The 15,554-nt window shown below is 41.2% G+C and overlaps 1 protein-coding gene, 1 long non-coding RNA gene and 3 other non-coding genes across 11 annotated transcripts in view; 1 reads left to right on the top strand and 4 right to left on the bottom strand.

Annotated features, from left to right (window-relative positions):
• LOC141172335 (testicular acid phosphatase homolog) overlaps window positions 1-15,554 on the top strand; it is a 125,380-nt gene that overhangs the window by 69,317 nt on the left and 40,509 nt on the right. For 5 of the 7 annotated variants that reach the window (XM_073656431.1, XM_073656434.1, XM_073656427.1 and 2 more), the window contains 2 exons: window positions 2,086-2,192; window positions 3,628-3,803. In XM_073656431.1, coding sequence (XP_073512532.1) covers window positions 2,086-2,192; window positions 3,628-3,803 — 283 coding nt within the window. Of the gene's footprint in view, window positions 1-2,085; window positions 2,193-3,627; window positions 3,804-4,710; window positions 5,529-15,554 lie in introns of those variants that run through there. The other 2 variants (XM_073656430.1, XM_073656428.1) reach the window with 2 other exon arrangements.
• LOC141172337 (uncharacterized) lies at window positions 5,143-9,974 on the bottom strand. The gene is made up of 6 exons (XR_012252455.1): window positions 9,821-9,974; window positions 8,269-8,348; window positions 7,166-7,218; window positions 6,650-6,696; window positions 6,111-6,145; window positions 5,143-5,199 (listed from the first exon to the last, which is right to left on the bottom strand). It is a non-coding gene; the product is annotated as an uncharacterized lncRNA (long non-coding RNA).
• LOC141173283 (small nucleolar RNA SNORD88) lies at window positions 5,983-6,073 on the bottom strand. The gene has a single exon (XR_012252643.1). It is a non-coding gene; the product is annotated as a small nucleolar RNA SNORD88 (small nucleolar RNA).
• On the bottom strand, window positions 7,047-7,137 carry LOC141173282 (small nucleolar RNA SNORD88). The gene has a single exon (XR_012252642.1). It is a non-coding gene; the product is annotated as a small nucleolar RNA SNORD88 (small nucleolar RNA).
• LOC141173280 (small nucleolar RNA SNORD88) lies at window positions 8,010-8,099 on the bottom strand. Its single transcript, XR_012252640.1, has one exon. It is a non-coding gene; the product is annotated as a small nucleolar RNA SNORD88 (small nucleolar RNA).

Below are 15,554 nucleotides of genomic sequence, written 5' to 3'. Positions count from 1 at the left end.
TCACGAAAAAACAATCTCAGAATCAGGGGAATACGTTGAAGCGTTCTAGAGTAATTACTTCATAAACTGGCAGTGGTCAGAATTGAAAAAATTGGCCCGGTCACGAAGGCAAAAACAGGCTCTGGCGCGAAGTGGTTAAGAAATGAAGGTCAGTCAGTCCGAAAAATTGGGCAAACTTTGAAAGTGTCCCCAAGTGCAGTTGCAAAAACCATCAAGCGCTACAAAGAAACTGGCTCACATGAGGACCGCCCCAGGAAAGGAAGACCAAGAGTCACCTTTGCTTCTGAGGATAAGTTTATCCGAGTCACCAGCCTCATAAATTGCAGGTTAACAGCAGCTCAGATTAGAGACCAGGTCAATGCCACACAGAGTTGTAGCAGAAGACACATCTCTACAACAACTGTTAAGAGGAGACTTTGTGCAGCAGGCCTTCATGGTAAAATAGCTGCTAGGAAACCACTGCTAAAGACAGGCAACAAGCAGAAGAGACTTGTTTGGGCTAAAGAACACAAGGAATGGACATTAGACCAGTGGAAATCTGTGCTTTGGTCTGATGAGTCCAAATTTGAGATCTTTGGTTCCAACCACCGTGTCTTTGTGCGACGCAGAAAAGGTGAACGGATGGACTCTACATGCCTGGTTCCCAACGTGAAGCATGGAGGAGGAAGTGTGATGGTGTGGGGGTGCTTTGCTGGTGACACTGTTGGGGATTTATTCAAAATTGAAGGCATACTGAACCAGCATGGCTACCACAGCATCTTGCAGCGGCATGCTATTCCATCCGGTTTGCGTTTAGTTGGACCATCATTTATTTTTCAACAGGACAATGACCCCCAAACACACCTCCAGGCTGTGTAAGGGCTATTTGACCAAGAGGGAGAGTGATGGGGTGCTACGCCAGATGACCTGGCCTCCACAGTCACCAGACCTGAACCCAATCTAGATGGTTTGGGGTGAGCTGGACCTCAGAGTGAAGGCAAAGGGCCAACAAGTGCTAAGCATCTCTGGGAACTCCTTCAAGATTGTTGGAAGACCATTTCCGGTGACTACCTCTTGAAGCTCATCAAGAGAATGCCAAGAGTGTGCAAAGCAGTCATCAAAGCAAAAGGTGGTGACTTTGAAGAACCTAGAATATAAGACATATTTTCAGTTGTTTCACACTTTTTTGTTAAGTATATAATTCCACATGTGTTAATTCATAGTTTTGATGCCTTCAGTGTGAATGTACAATTTTCAGTCATGAAAATACAGAAAAATCTTTAAATGAGGTGTGTCCAAACTTTTGGTCTGTACTGTACATCACATAGGATACACTGAGACTGCTGTCTATACATCACTTAGAACACACAGACTGCTGTATATACATCACATAGGCTATAGATTATATATTAGAGACTGCTGAATCAATGTATAGGGGAATAAGATATGCTCATTCCTATACATAACTTAGCTATGTGCTATACCGCATATGGTTGATTTTTTTTTTTAACTATTCCGTGGCCATAGCTCCATGGAAGTCTCAGTATGTGATAGTACAACAGTTACATGACAATTGACAGATCATCCCACAAATATCACCAGTCATGGGAAAAGCCAGGAGGCCTGCATACGCATTAGATGGCCGGCGGGTTAAGGTTGATGTTAACCTGTTGTGAATGGGGGTCTAAATCTGTAACTGCGCATTCTCGTAACTTTATACAATATCATTATTCCTGGCCATTATATTTCTATCCTGCAGGCTCTGGATACTAGAAGTCTCAGCAGTTTCACTGTGTGTGCTTTGCCTCTTTCCCCCTTTAGTTTCTCCCTCCTCCATAGACTTCGATAGGCAGTAGGTGTAACTTGATCCCTCACTGCAGGCAAAAGCGTAGATAGATTTGAGCAGTTTTTAAGAGTGAATCATCAGTGCAGGAGAGAAGCAGTGACTGTAATATTGTATACTAAAAGAAAAATGTCTCTTTTCCCAATTATCAAAGTTTCTTATATGCAGTTGTACTAGTAAAAAAAACAATGCTGAACTGTGTCACGTTGTGCTAAGACCCCCTTTTGTTAGTCTAGTATTAACACAAGGACCTTTATTTTAAGCACGACAGCACCATCCTAGCATTGCAAGGAGCACTGGGCATTTACAGTGGACTCCACCCACCATATGCATCATGTCACATCTTTGAATTTTACAAGGAAAGTGATGGGTAAGTTGCAAAATATTTTCCGTATTCTGGTACCCAATCACAAACTGCACAGGTGTAATGAGATATCACAGTACATAAACAGTACACAGAATAATGTCACAGTACAGGGATATTGCACGCAGTGATGTCACAGTACAGGAGCAGCACAAGCAGTGAGTCCGCACAGTACAGGAGCAGCGCACACTGATGTCACTGTACTAGGAGAGTGCGCACAGTACAGGAGCAGCGCACATGATGATGTCAATGTACTAGGAGAGTGCGCACAGTACAGGAGCAGCGCACACCGAAGTCACTGTAGTAGGAAAGTGCGCACAGTACAAGAGCAGCGCACATGATTATGTCACTGTACTAGGAGAGTGCGCACAGTACAAGAGCAGCGCACACTGATGTCACTGTACTAGGAGAGTGCGCATAGTACAGGAGCAGCGCACACTGATGTCACTGTACTAGGAGAGTGCGCACAGTACAGGAGCAGCGCACATGATGATGTCAATGTACTAGGAGAGTGCGCACAGTACAGGAGCAGCGCACACCGATGTCACTGTAGTAGGAAAGTGCGCACAGTACAAGAGCAGCGCACATGATTATGTCACTGTACTAGGAGAGTGCGCACAGTACAAGAGCAGCGCACACTGATGTCACTGTACTAGGAGAGTGCGCATAGTACAGGAGCAGCGCACACCGATGTCACTGTACTAGGAGAGTGCGCATAGTACAGGAGCAGCGCACACCGATGTCACTGTACTAGGAGAGTGCGCACAGTACAGGAGCAGCGCACACCGATGTCACTGTACTAGGAGAGTGCGCATAGTACAGGAGCAGCGCACACTGATGTCACTGTACTAGGAGAGTGCGCACAGTACAGGAGCAGCGCACACTGATGTCACTGTACTAGGAGAGTGCGCACAGTACAAGAGCAGCGCACACTGATGTCACTGTACTAGGAGAGTGCGCACAGTACAAGAGCAGCGCACACTGATGTCACTGTACTAGGAGAGTGCGCACAGTACAAGAGCAGCGCACACTGATGTCACTGTACTAGGAGAGTGCGCACACTGATGTCACTGTACTAGGAGAGTGCGCACACTGATGTCACTGTACTAGGAGAGTGCGCACACTGATGTCACTGTACTAGGAGAGTGCGCACAGTACAAGAGCAGCGCACAGTACAAGAGCAGCGCACAGTACAAGAGCAGCGCACAGTACAAGAGCAGCGCACAGTACAAGAGCAGCGCACACTGATGTCACTGTACTAGGAGAGTGCGCACAGTACAAGAGCAGCGCACAGGCAAGCGTGCAGAATGTACCTCCTTATCCATACACACTTTTCCCGGTCATATTTAGCAGTTAGTTGGCCTGCTCATGGAAGGTGGGTAAAAGTTCATAGTGTTCACTGCGGTGTATGATGGAAAGACTGTCCCTGATTTCCTCCCAGCAGCTACAGCGTTGGAATGTTCTATCGGAATGACACACGTGAGGAGCCATACGAGTTAGCGTTGCCAGGATGTGCCTCTCCTTGCCCACTGCACCTCTTCTCTCAGCTTTTGGCACCGATCCACCCACAAGACTGGTGGAAAGAATGCCAGATCCAGGAAGGACAGCAAAAGTCAGGTAATAGTGAGTGTAGCTACTAATTATAAAGTCTGCCACCCCAAGTTATACATCACTTTGTTGAAGTTTGTTTGATGTAGGGGCAGAGACCTTGATTCCAGCCATGAGTGCAGCTGTTGTGATTCAGACTTCTCTCTTCTGAAGCTCTAGGAATGCCAAGTGATGCATTAACCTCACCCACACCACTGATTGGCAGCTGTGTATATTCTATATTGCCAGTAAGCTGCCAGTCAGCGGTAGGGGTGTGGAAGGACTAGGAGGCACAAGACACCTAGTCCTGTAGTGCCAATCTCCTGCTGATAAAACACTGATTGTATTGAAACAGCCAAGTGACATCACTAGAATGAGGGTATATTCCTCTCATGATGCTCTCAGATTCCCTTTACATAATGTGTCAGCAGGTTTAAAGAGACATTGTAGACAACTCCTCATGGCTAAGGTTGTTCCTTGGAGTGACATGCTGTGTCTGGCATGCCAGTATGAGGAGACTTAAGACAGTTTGCATGCTCCTCAGGGAAATGAAATATGCAAATCGTCTCTTCAGAGAGGAAGAGGACTAGAACTCTAGTAGCAACCCTGCAAGTCATTATTGACCCTTTAATGAGCCTCATCACATGAATTGAATCTCAATTTGTAGACCCTTTCAGGGTGTTGCCACTTTCTACTGATGAGGGGCAACACCCCAAAACACTGTCTACAAATTGATATTCTGATTTTGCTTTTATCCCAAGTCCTATTTCTAAGCTCATTAAAGGGTCAATGACTTGTAGGATTGCTACTTCCAATAGGTGGCACTAGAGTTCAAGTCCTCTTCCTCTCTGAAGAGAATTTGCATAGACAACTCCTTGAAAGCACAGGACTTTGGGTATTATGTGCAAGAAAATTAAGACAAGTGTCTTCTTTGCAGATGGAACCATTATAGCGTTATCCATCGTAGTGGGAATTCTTTCCATCGTGCTTGCCGCTGGTCTTTTTTGGATTTGGAAATCTCACGCATGACAATCCCATCCCATGTTTCACTAATACAGATGTCAAAAAATGCAGCTATAATACACTTGGGCGAAACAGCCCAAATCCCATTTGCAGAGGTGTTGTGTGTTTTTATCACACGTGCAAAAGTGTTTTTTTGGACAAAATTCCCTGGAAGCAAGCATAGTATCTGCACCTGTAGTGGAATTTGAGGGCAAAGACCACCCACTAGGATAGAGGCACATGAGCCACCGGCCGAGGGGTCTACTGGATAAAAGCAAATCTATGAAGGCTCCTGGATGCTGCCCAGACCCACCCTGCTACAGACTCTTAATACAAACTTTGCACCAAGAATGAAACCACCACCATGTGAATGTCAAATTATTTTTATTCATCTAGACAGACATGGGCTTCAAGGATTACCAACCTGCAAGAGAAGCGGGAAAGTCAGACATTAACATTTAAGAGGTAGCGGTCACATCTGAAGAAGCAGAGAAACACCAATGCCAACTCCTTAGATTGGAATTACACTGATCCATATATGAACTAGAAAAGGCAACTTTTTTTGCCCAGCATGAAGAGTTAGGAAACTTGACAAATTTTAGAATTTGTGTTCATTCCTGTATAAAAGGGTATTTTTCCTAGTTGCTGCATTAATATCAATGTCCTCATATGGAATACAGATGGCAGTGATGGGTCAGCTCATGCGTCTCTGGGGAGAAGCTTCTACATGAGATTAGTCTCATAAACTGAACACTCAGGAGGAGACATGCGCTGACCCATCACTGCCATCATCTGTACTCCAAAAGGAGAACAGTCTGATATCAATGCAACAGAAATTCTCATTTGGAGTACAGATGATGGCAGTGATGGGTCAGCCCCTGTCTACTCCTGAGTGTTCTGCTTATGAGACTAATCTCATGTAGAAGCTTCTCCCCAGAGTTAGTGACAGGAGCTGAGCCGTCATCTGTACTCCAAATGAAAACATTTTGATATTAATGCAGAAAGGAAATATACTGGGGGAAGCAGAGTTTTTTTTTTTTTTTTTTAACAGACAACTCCCCTAATAATTTACAACAATTCACAACTTCATATGCTGGATAAAAAAATATTAAGTTTAGCACCTGTACTTGCCTAAAAGCAAGTCATAAATAACTGTACATAGAACCACCAATTAAAGTGCCACTTAAATATTATAGCATCAGTATTAGTGTCCCTCAGACCCACTGCATGTCAAGTCACAGCGGGGCACAGTTTTCCGTCACAGGTGTCAGAGCCCAGTGCTGCCATCATTGGGACCAGATACATTTAGGCACAAGAATAAAAAGCTCAATATACCTGATATGTAGACTTGATTCACCAAATTCAGTTACCTAAAACAAGGTAAATTAGATTAGAAAACAGTTGTGTAAGGGGGTAACCTCTTCTTGTGGAGTGTGACAAGCCAAGCCTGGCATGTCAGAGTGAGGAGACTTAGAGACCATGCAATGCTCCTCTGGGAAATTTAATATACAGATAGTCTCTTCAGAGAGGACTAGAACTCTAGCGCCACCTACTGGAAGCAGCTATCCAAAATTTGGATATTTAATTTCCCCAGAGAAGCATGCATGGCTTACAAGTCTCCTCACTCTAACATGCAGTTCACATCAAAAGCCAAACGTTGCAAAAATGATTATTTTTGCCCCAAATAAAGCCATTAAGAAAAAAAGTTGGACAACCCTGTAATATATTGTATCCATATAACTCCTGTCCCTCAGACCCACTGCATGTCAAGTCACAGCAGGGCACGGTTTTCATACACAGGTTTCAGAGCCCAGTGCTGCCATCATTGGGAGAGGAGACACCCCTTTATATAAAGTGCAGAATGGCGTATATACCCAACATGTAGACTGTAATCCAAGGATCCTTCTCATTTGTTAGCGATCTGAAAAAATATAGAATACAGAGTGAAACATGCAAATTTACCATTAGGGTAATGATTGTGTTCCCCCACGGATCCCAAAAATAGCATGTGGTGGCATTCTAGCACGATACCAAGACAACCCTGTCCACCAGTCCCATTAGTGCTTACTGACTGATTTAGTCCTCTTTATGGGGGACCTCCAGCCCATCCAGAGCCAGCAAGTGTACAGCTCTTGCAGACATTGCCACCCAGGGTATCCCCAACTGCAAGAACAGCACCAGACAGAAGGGGCAAATTGTCAGAAATTCCAGGAGCCGGATCGGTGGGGGCTACATGAATGAGAACCATATCCAATCCTGCTGTCACAAAGCCTGTCCCTCAGACCCGCTGCATGTCAAGTCACAGCGGGGCACGGTTTTCATACACAGGTTTCAGAGCCCAGTGCTGCCATCATCGGGACAGGCAATATTCACAATAGTGGACTGCATACCTGATAAGTGGTATTCATGTGTACATCATCTTCCAGCCCCATTCACCAGTCACCTGGAAAAGGAAAAATATAATTAGTGCACACTCAGAGGTATGAGCATGAAGAAAGCAAAGGGTCTGGGTCTGTTTGCATTATATCCGCTCCAACCAATTCTGAAGGAATACCCAGACAGCTCCAATCATTTTCTAACAGTTTGCAAACCTAGACCACTTTTTTTTCCCCCACATAGGTCTTTTGTGACAGCACATTGAAAAGGACACAATGACTGTTCAAATTAAAGACAGGCGTTTGGCCACACCTAGGGTGCACCGAACAGTTCACAGTTCTCACTCACAGGTCATCTGTAATTGACAGCTTTGGCTTCAGACCTGGAGAAAGTTGGAGATGGGGGGGGGGGGGACATAGGTGGGATGTTGCTCTGAACTTTTCTATCACACCAAGGGTGCACCAAACGTCTGTATTTAATTTTAACAGGCATTGTGCGGTCAAACAGTTCAGTGCAACATCCCATCTCCAACCTTCTCTGGCTCTGAAGCCAGAGCTGTCAAAGCTGAAGGGGAGTAGATTGAGGGAAAACAAGTAGGTGGGAAGGTATACTGAACTGTTTGGCCACACCAAGGGTGCACCAAGAGCCTGTACTTGATCCGGCAGGCTTTAAAGTAGTGCAACCTGCTGTAAAGCAAAGAACCCACCCTCCTTGCTTGGGTAATCGGCCGTTCTGGGCATCCAGTAGTCTAGGCAGTGAGCAGTTCACTAAAATCCCTCTATCCTTGAGACCCAAAGATTTTCAGTGTCACTTTATGAACCCTTTTACTTAGTTCCCGTATTGGGGCTTGTGCAGCTGCGGTCCCTCAGGTCCTCTGCATGTCAGGACAGAGGGGCACAGGTATCTATCACATAGATTCAGAGCCCAGTGCTAGCATCATAGGGACAGAGTGCACAATACTACAATATTTGTGGTGCAGAACAAGAGAAATTGTGCACAGAAAGTGGGAAACCTGATAGTGATTCCTATCCTGATGCCAACACATTGATTATTACACTGGCCAACAAGCCAATATCTAAGGAGCCTGGGAAGAGAAAGTCTGAAAGGAAACACTTACGTGCTACATTGGAAGTATGGGAAATCTTGGAGGAGCTTCCTTACACCCCTGCAGAATCTGCTGCCATATAGTCGATGGTCCTAGAGAAGAGAATACTCAATTAGAAACATCATTGGGAAGAAGATGTGGCATTTTAGATTTCCACACCCACTGCTCGTCTGGCAGCAACACTTACAACTAAACATGCACTGAGCTAATGGTGTAGTTTATTCTTGTCCTTAAAGGGAACGTCCAGTCTTGGGGTACAAGACTGCAGTCACTACGCAACTGCTGAATCCTCACAAAGTGCCCAATCCGCACTGTTAGATTTCCCAAATTCCAGCAGCTGTGACACCTCCAGCCACATTAAGACTAAACGTGTTTGCCCCTGCTCAATTACCTTGTATTAATTGAGGTCACATGTCTAGTTGGCATGTGAAAGCATGTTTACACATTGCATACCTATTCTCCGAGAATCCTGACCGCATGCATTGTGAAGACTCAAGTCTTCAGCCAGTGTCGCAGACTTCAACTACAAGCCTGGACAACCCCTTTAACTCAGTGCATAGAATTTCTAGACCAGACAGGTTTTATTGGGGATAGGACGATTTAAAAGTATACAAGTTACATCCAGCGTTGACTCCTGCTTGACTTCATAGTGCAGCAGCAGTCAGTCAAGCAGTAGGAAGTGGCACTGGGCAGGGAAGAGAGACCAAGCTTGGGACACGCTTCTGCCTCAGTTGCATATCCGTTGGGACTAGCGATGTAAAGGCATTACTGGACTGGTCTGAAAAACAGATTCACAATTTGTGGTGTGGAGGTTACAGATTCCCTTTAAGAGTTGCGGCCAACTCCTTCACAATCTGTATGAATCTACATGCAGAGTGCACCACCCAGTGGTGACTGTTAAGCCAGAATTAAAGAGTCAGTCACACTGCATGTGAAGATTAGCAGGGGTGCAGCATCTAGACCATATATGCCAAACTCTGGCCCGCAGGGTGATTATATTTGGCTCTCGACATCAGAACCACCAACCCTATGTGGGCCCACTAGCCCGCACACTGGCCGGAACATCCAAGTATTTAATTTCGGTCTTCTGTGTTTGACATCCCTGCAACCCCTGCACAGCAGATCATACATTCTGGCCACTCATTCTTAAAGGGGTTGTCCAATGGAAACATTAATTGGGCATCCCAGCGTTGATCTTCAAAACAGGTCATTCCTTATACAGCTGTGCTTGACTTCCTGGGGGCTCCATAAAGAATTAATGGAGCAGTGGTCTTTGTATAGATAGTAACTTCCTTTACCAGACAACCCCTTTAAGAGCAGGAAGGTAACAGGTCAGATCCCCCCTGATAATGCTTACGTCATAGCCTAGTAATATGATGGGATATATAAAGACCCCTTTAATTTATAAAGTCAGAAGATTACACCTCTGCTTGCTTGGAAAGAATTGACGTCAATATAGAGAGTCATGCAGGTCCATGGAGGAGAAACTGCACAAGTGACAGATTGCAAGCGGCGGCCAGGAGAGGAGAGGCGGCCATACTACAGCGCTGTGCACAGCCCTCACCTGCACCACGGCGTCACCCGCACTCCAGCATCACACTCCAGGCCTTGCCGCTGCCTTCACCAGAGAGAGACACGTGTGCAACCCACAGGCCTTTATATACGCGGCGGCAGGCCCCCACAGGCTGCCCGTGCTGCTGCCTGTAACAAAAGTGCCGCACAGATGAGGAACTTTCGTTAGTTTATGACAAGACCGAGTGATATAGAGGATATTATACACGGGTTAAAATATAAAGCAGAGAATAAACAGGTGATTTAGGTCTGTCTGCTGACAGGCACCTCTTGCGGCAGCCAAACCAGTATAGTAACAGCCCTTATCCTGGGACACTGCCCTCTACAGGCTGATGGTGACTGTGCAGCTGCTGCAGGAGACTGGGAAATTCATTAGGGTACATCCAACTTTTTTTTTATCACATATTTATAACAATCTTAGTCTTTTAATGTTGTTTTTTTCCTTCTAAAACGTTTAATACTTTTAGATTATAATAGATTGGACTTTCATGGATTTGGAGATACAAAATATGTTTGATTTATTTATTTATTTATTTTCATTTTATTTTTGATTTATTTATTTTTTGCTTTTATTTATTTTTATATTTTCAAGCTTTTAGGATTTTTGTATATTTTCTTAAACATTGTATATAGAAATAGCTTGGACTTTCATGGATTTGGAGATACCAGATATGTTTGTTTTATTTATTTTTATTCTTTTTTTATTTTATTCTTTTCTATTTTATTTTATTTTGGTTTATTTATTTTTAGATTTTCAAACTTTCAGGATTTGTTTTTAGTTTTCTTATATATATATATATATATATATATATATATATATATATATATATATATATATATATAAACTCTATTTTTTACCTACATGCAAGTGTTTGGGGCTGCAAATCAATTCTATTGCATTAAAAATGTTGGACCATTTAGCTTTTACAAGCTATTTCTATTCCTTTTATATTAAGCTTTATTGTTATGGTCTATAATCCAAAATAGCTTAAAAAACAAAAAAATACCTCTCCCATAGGACCATCAGAACAGGCTCGCTGATGGATTCTCAGTTAACTCATTCTGCAGCCAGCGATAGACAGTGCAACACAGAGGTTATAGAAGGAAAACGGTGCTAAATTTTGTAATCAGACCCAAATGATTTTTAGCCCAAATATATGTAATTAAGGAGAAAAAAAATAAATCAAAAGTCATGCTGCACCTAAAATGCAAATTATATATATATTATGCAGATTTCCAGTTCTCCCCTATCTATCCTTGGAAGCAGTTTAGCACTAGCCAATCCTAAAATGCCTCTTTTTACGCTTTTTGATCAACTCAGCATAAGGTCACGTTCACACGTTCAGTTTTTGGTCAGTATTTTACATCAGTATTTGTAAGCCAAAACCAGGAGTGGGTGATAAATGCGAAAGTGGTGACGAGTTTCTATTATACTTTTCCTCTGATTGTTCCACTCCTGATTTTGGCTTACAAATACTGACGTAAAATACTGACCAAATACTGAACGTGTGAACGTGACCTAAGAAAAAGTTGGGTGATGTGCCCAAAATAGCCACTAGATGTCACTATTGTGCAACATACACCACTGACTGTGCAGTTTGCACAGCTTTAGTCTGTGCTGAGGTCCTGCTGCAGCTGAAGCACAAAACAACTTCCATATATCACACTACTGACTGGAGACAAATATAGGAAATTGCAAGATCCTAAAAAATTCCATTAATTAAATAATCCTCCATTTGTTGCTTTTTATATTTGTGCAATTTTCTTTCTGCAAAATAAAATAATATATAATAATAAATATATTATTTATTAAAATATAATATAATTATATTTTACATTCTATATATAGATAATATATATATATAAATAATATATAGTAAAATAAATAATTAAATATATATTAATTGTATACGTATTTAATATATATATATATATATATATATATATATATATATATATATATATATATATATTTTTTTAAAGCTATTTGGAAGCTATACAATAGACAAGATGCACAAATGTTTTTAGGCACTCTACTTGCCTGAGAATTGCTGTCGCTCAGCACATGCCACCCTGTATTCCCAGCCTTAAACTAACAAAGCCATTAAAGGGAAACCATCATCAGAAAATTACCCATTTTTAAATCAGGTTTTTCTCTTGTAGTTTTTTTTTTTAGCATTTTTTTTTTCATTTTCATGATCTGTTATTTAATACAGATCATGAAAATGAAAAAAAAAAAGCTAAAAAATAAAATAAAAATTTTAATCTTGCAATTTTCGCACATCCCACTGGGGTAATTTTAGACACTTACTTCCAGTTAATTCAGGAAGAGTTTTCAGCAGTCTCATTATCATCAGAGGCTGAATTCCAAAGACCTTTATATACTGTACAACTGATAATAAAGGATCCGCCAATCACAATAGGTGTTGTTACATCTCCTCCCTTCACAATGACATTTGCACACGCTCATTAGACACCTGAATGCAAAAGATAAGGGCGGAGTCTGTTTATTGTTGCTAAATGTACAAGTAATACCTGAAAGCACAGAAAGTATGAGTCTAGAATATTATCAGTGGCCGGAGTAAAAATGACCAGATCACTTTTATTTTTGATAATAATGGAAAAATAAAATGGGAAAAAAACTAAATAAATAATACTAATAATTTTTTTTTTAACAAATAACAATAATAATTATATATATATATATATATATATATATATATATATATATATATATATGACAAAAAAACAGGTTTGAGTAATAGAGAGGGTTAAAGTGTAAAGAGGGTTAAATATATATATATATATATATATGACAAAAAAACAGGTTTGAGTAATAGAGAGGGTTAAAGTGTAAAGAGGGTTAAATATATATATATATATATATATGACAAAAAACCTGATTTGAGTAATAGAGAGGGTTAAAGTGTAAGTGGCGGCTCGGTCTGTCGGGGGGCACGTCGTCATTGTGGACTGTAAGGGTGATTTATCAGGATAATTTTTTGCTGGAAAGGAGTTTGAGTGGGACACGGGGTGCTCACATACTTTTTAAAACAGTTTTCAAAGGAGTCTTTGTAACTTTCCAACTGGAAAAAAAGTGTGATGGAGGGGAAATTATACAATATATAGCCAGGTTGTGCCTCTAATCCTAATTAGCGACAAGTCTAATGCAATCTATTCTTCCATGGATTCCCTTATTTTGGTGAATCTGTCGCCAAATTTAATAGAAACTGCGTATATCAGTAAATAGGTCTTTTAGATCTGATGAGGCTGGTGTACTTACCATGAAAAGCCATGTCACAATAGCTGTATTTATAATCCTTTTTCAGATGTTTTCTTGCTTTTTTTTTCCCCATCGTTGCACCATGACCCTTTTGTGACGAGGTACTGGGTTCACTTTTCTCCCATTTGGCGGTCAGGGTGGTGGCCCACCAGAGGATTCTCCCGTTATCCTGTGGGCCAGTCCAAGCCTGAATGTGGAAATCAGACTTCCAAAATTCAAATAATCCCTGTCCATAAGTCATGGAGTGCAGTCCTTGGAATATGAGCATCGAAGACGGCGGAGCGCCACCACGCTGCATTGAGCCCCTCGTAAATCCTTCTTTACCTGTTCACGTATGAGACTCCTGGCTAATAAATCGCTAATGATGAAACAAGTCGAAAAAAAAAGGTGTTACCTGCCCCGGGGCTTCTGTGTTTAACTGCGACCTGAATATTTGTTGGTACTTGAAAATAAACCTTTAAGTACGTCATAAGGAAATGTACTTTTTTTTTATTTAGAGGGTTCCGTTGCGGCGTTTTTTTTTGCATCGCCTCCTCGTGAAAAAGTGATTCACTTTTTTTTTTTTTTTAGAAAAGTTAGGAGGTGAAATACAAAAATATCTGATATTTTTTATATGATTGTGCAATCGTATCATTGATTAATGAATTAATCTATAGGATGAGTGGATGCACTGATCGGAGAAGGCTGAGGTGGAACCTAAAGCCCCTGATCCCTAAGGCTACGTTCCCATGATGAGTTTTTTTACGCTGTGTATTTTCGAAAAAATACAAGTAACCTATTTTGCATAATGTGTGCCTAAAATCTGCAATATCAAAAACTCCTGGAAACATGGCCTAATACAAAATTTCTATCCAGAGCCTACTTTAGGCTATTGTTCACACTTGAGGTTTTTTTTTTACAAAACTTTTTGAAGTGGAAATTCTACATAAATCCTCCTCGAAAACTGCTTCAAATACTCTTGAAAAACTCTTCCAATTCATTTTATAACACTTTGCTATTTGTATGAGGATTTTTTTTTTTAGGTGTTTGTGACACTTTTATCTTTTTTTTACTTTCAGCTGATTTATGACCACATCAAAGTTGAGTGTGCAGGGGAATAAAAAAAGCCTGTAAATATAAAATGGTGCAACATTATTAATGAAGTCCAATTGTAACTTTTTTTTTGCCCCGAATACATTCATTTTAGGTGAAAAAAAAAAGTGGACAACACCTTTAAGGCTATGTTCCCACCATGAGATTTTTGGTAAGTTTTTCATATTGCAGATTATCTGCACCCATTAAGTAAAATAGGTTACTTGCATTTTTTTCTAAAAACACTCACCAAAAACTCATCGTGGGAATGTATTCTAAAGGGGTTATCCAGTACTATTACCTTTTTTTCACTATGAGTCGAAAAACTAACAGACAAGTAACTGCTACCTACCTGCCTATTTCCGTTCTCTGCTATCACAGAGCAGTCACAGACGGCTTCCCCTGACGTCATGTTGACAGAGCAGCGGCTTCTCTTCAGCTCTGCTCTGTTGATGAGGATTGACTGCCGACGGCATGCTGATTGATAGCCGGCTCTCCGCTGACTACCTGCGGGGAGCTAGCAGATAAAAGAGCAGCTTTGAAGAAGAAAAGCTGCTATCTTGACATGGAGCAGCTATATTTATTATTTTGTGCATATATTTTTCCTCACCCTCATACACAGAATTCATAAATGGAAGGTAATTTGTCTAGTTAGTGCAGAATGTATTATTACATGTGCCGTGTATGTGGACATATATGTGTAATGTGCGAGTAATAAATACTGTAGCTGAATAATACTGCCCATCTGTTAAAACTAAAGAACAAAGGAAATACAACTATAAGAAATAAGGGATTTATTTGGTTTCCATTTCAAAGGAATTTCATAGACAAAAGAAAAAAAAACTTATCAGACTATTTGTCATAGAAAATAGTAACACAAATAAGTTATGTAGGAAATGTTGGAGAATAGGAAGATCTGCGGGGGGGTGGAAAATCCATGTACATATGGAAAGAATAAGAATAATACAGCAAATAAGCAGCTTATAGGACGTTGTGTGATTCATTGTGAAAAACAGAGGAAATTTCATAGACATTTTTAGAAAAAAATGTTCAAAATTTTTTGTTGGGAAATCCCAAATAAAGTCAAAGGAAATTAAGGGGGTTATTCCTATCTTCACGGATAGTGCTAGTAAGAACGAGCACTTTTGCAATTTAATGCTTATTAAAATTTGCAGCCGTTCTTGAGATATTAACTTTTACTTTTGTTTATTGCTCGTTTCCTAGGAGACCGACCACTGCTGTTGTCTAGCTTGTAAGCTCTGCACTAAAGCTGGTCAGGAATGGTAGTAACTGCGAGCTCCAGTGATCCGGGCCAGCTGCAAAACTGTGCTTTAAGGTTCAAAAGAGCTTGTAAGCACTGTACGTGTTCTGC

This window comes from Phyllobates terribilis, unplaced genomic scaffold, assembly GCF_046119375.1.
Source record: "Phyllobates terribilis strain yellow unplaced genomic scaffold, ASM4611937v1 Scaffold_12__6_contigs__length_324123572, whole genome shotgun sequence".
Classification (NCBI taxonomy): Eukaryota; Metazoa; Chordata; class Amphibia; order Anura; family Dendrobatidae; genus Phyllobates; species Phyllobates terribilis.
The sequence above is the reverse complement of the archived record's forward strand: the minus strand, read 5'-3'. Positions and strand labels throughout refer to the sequence as shown.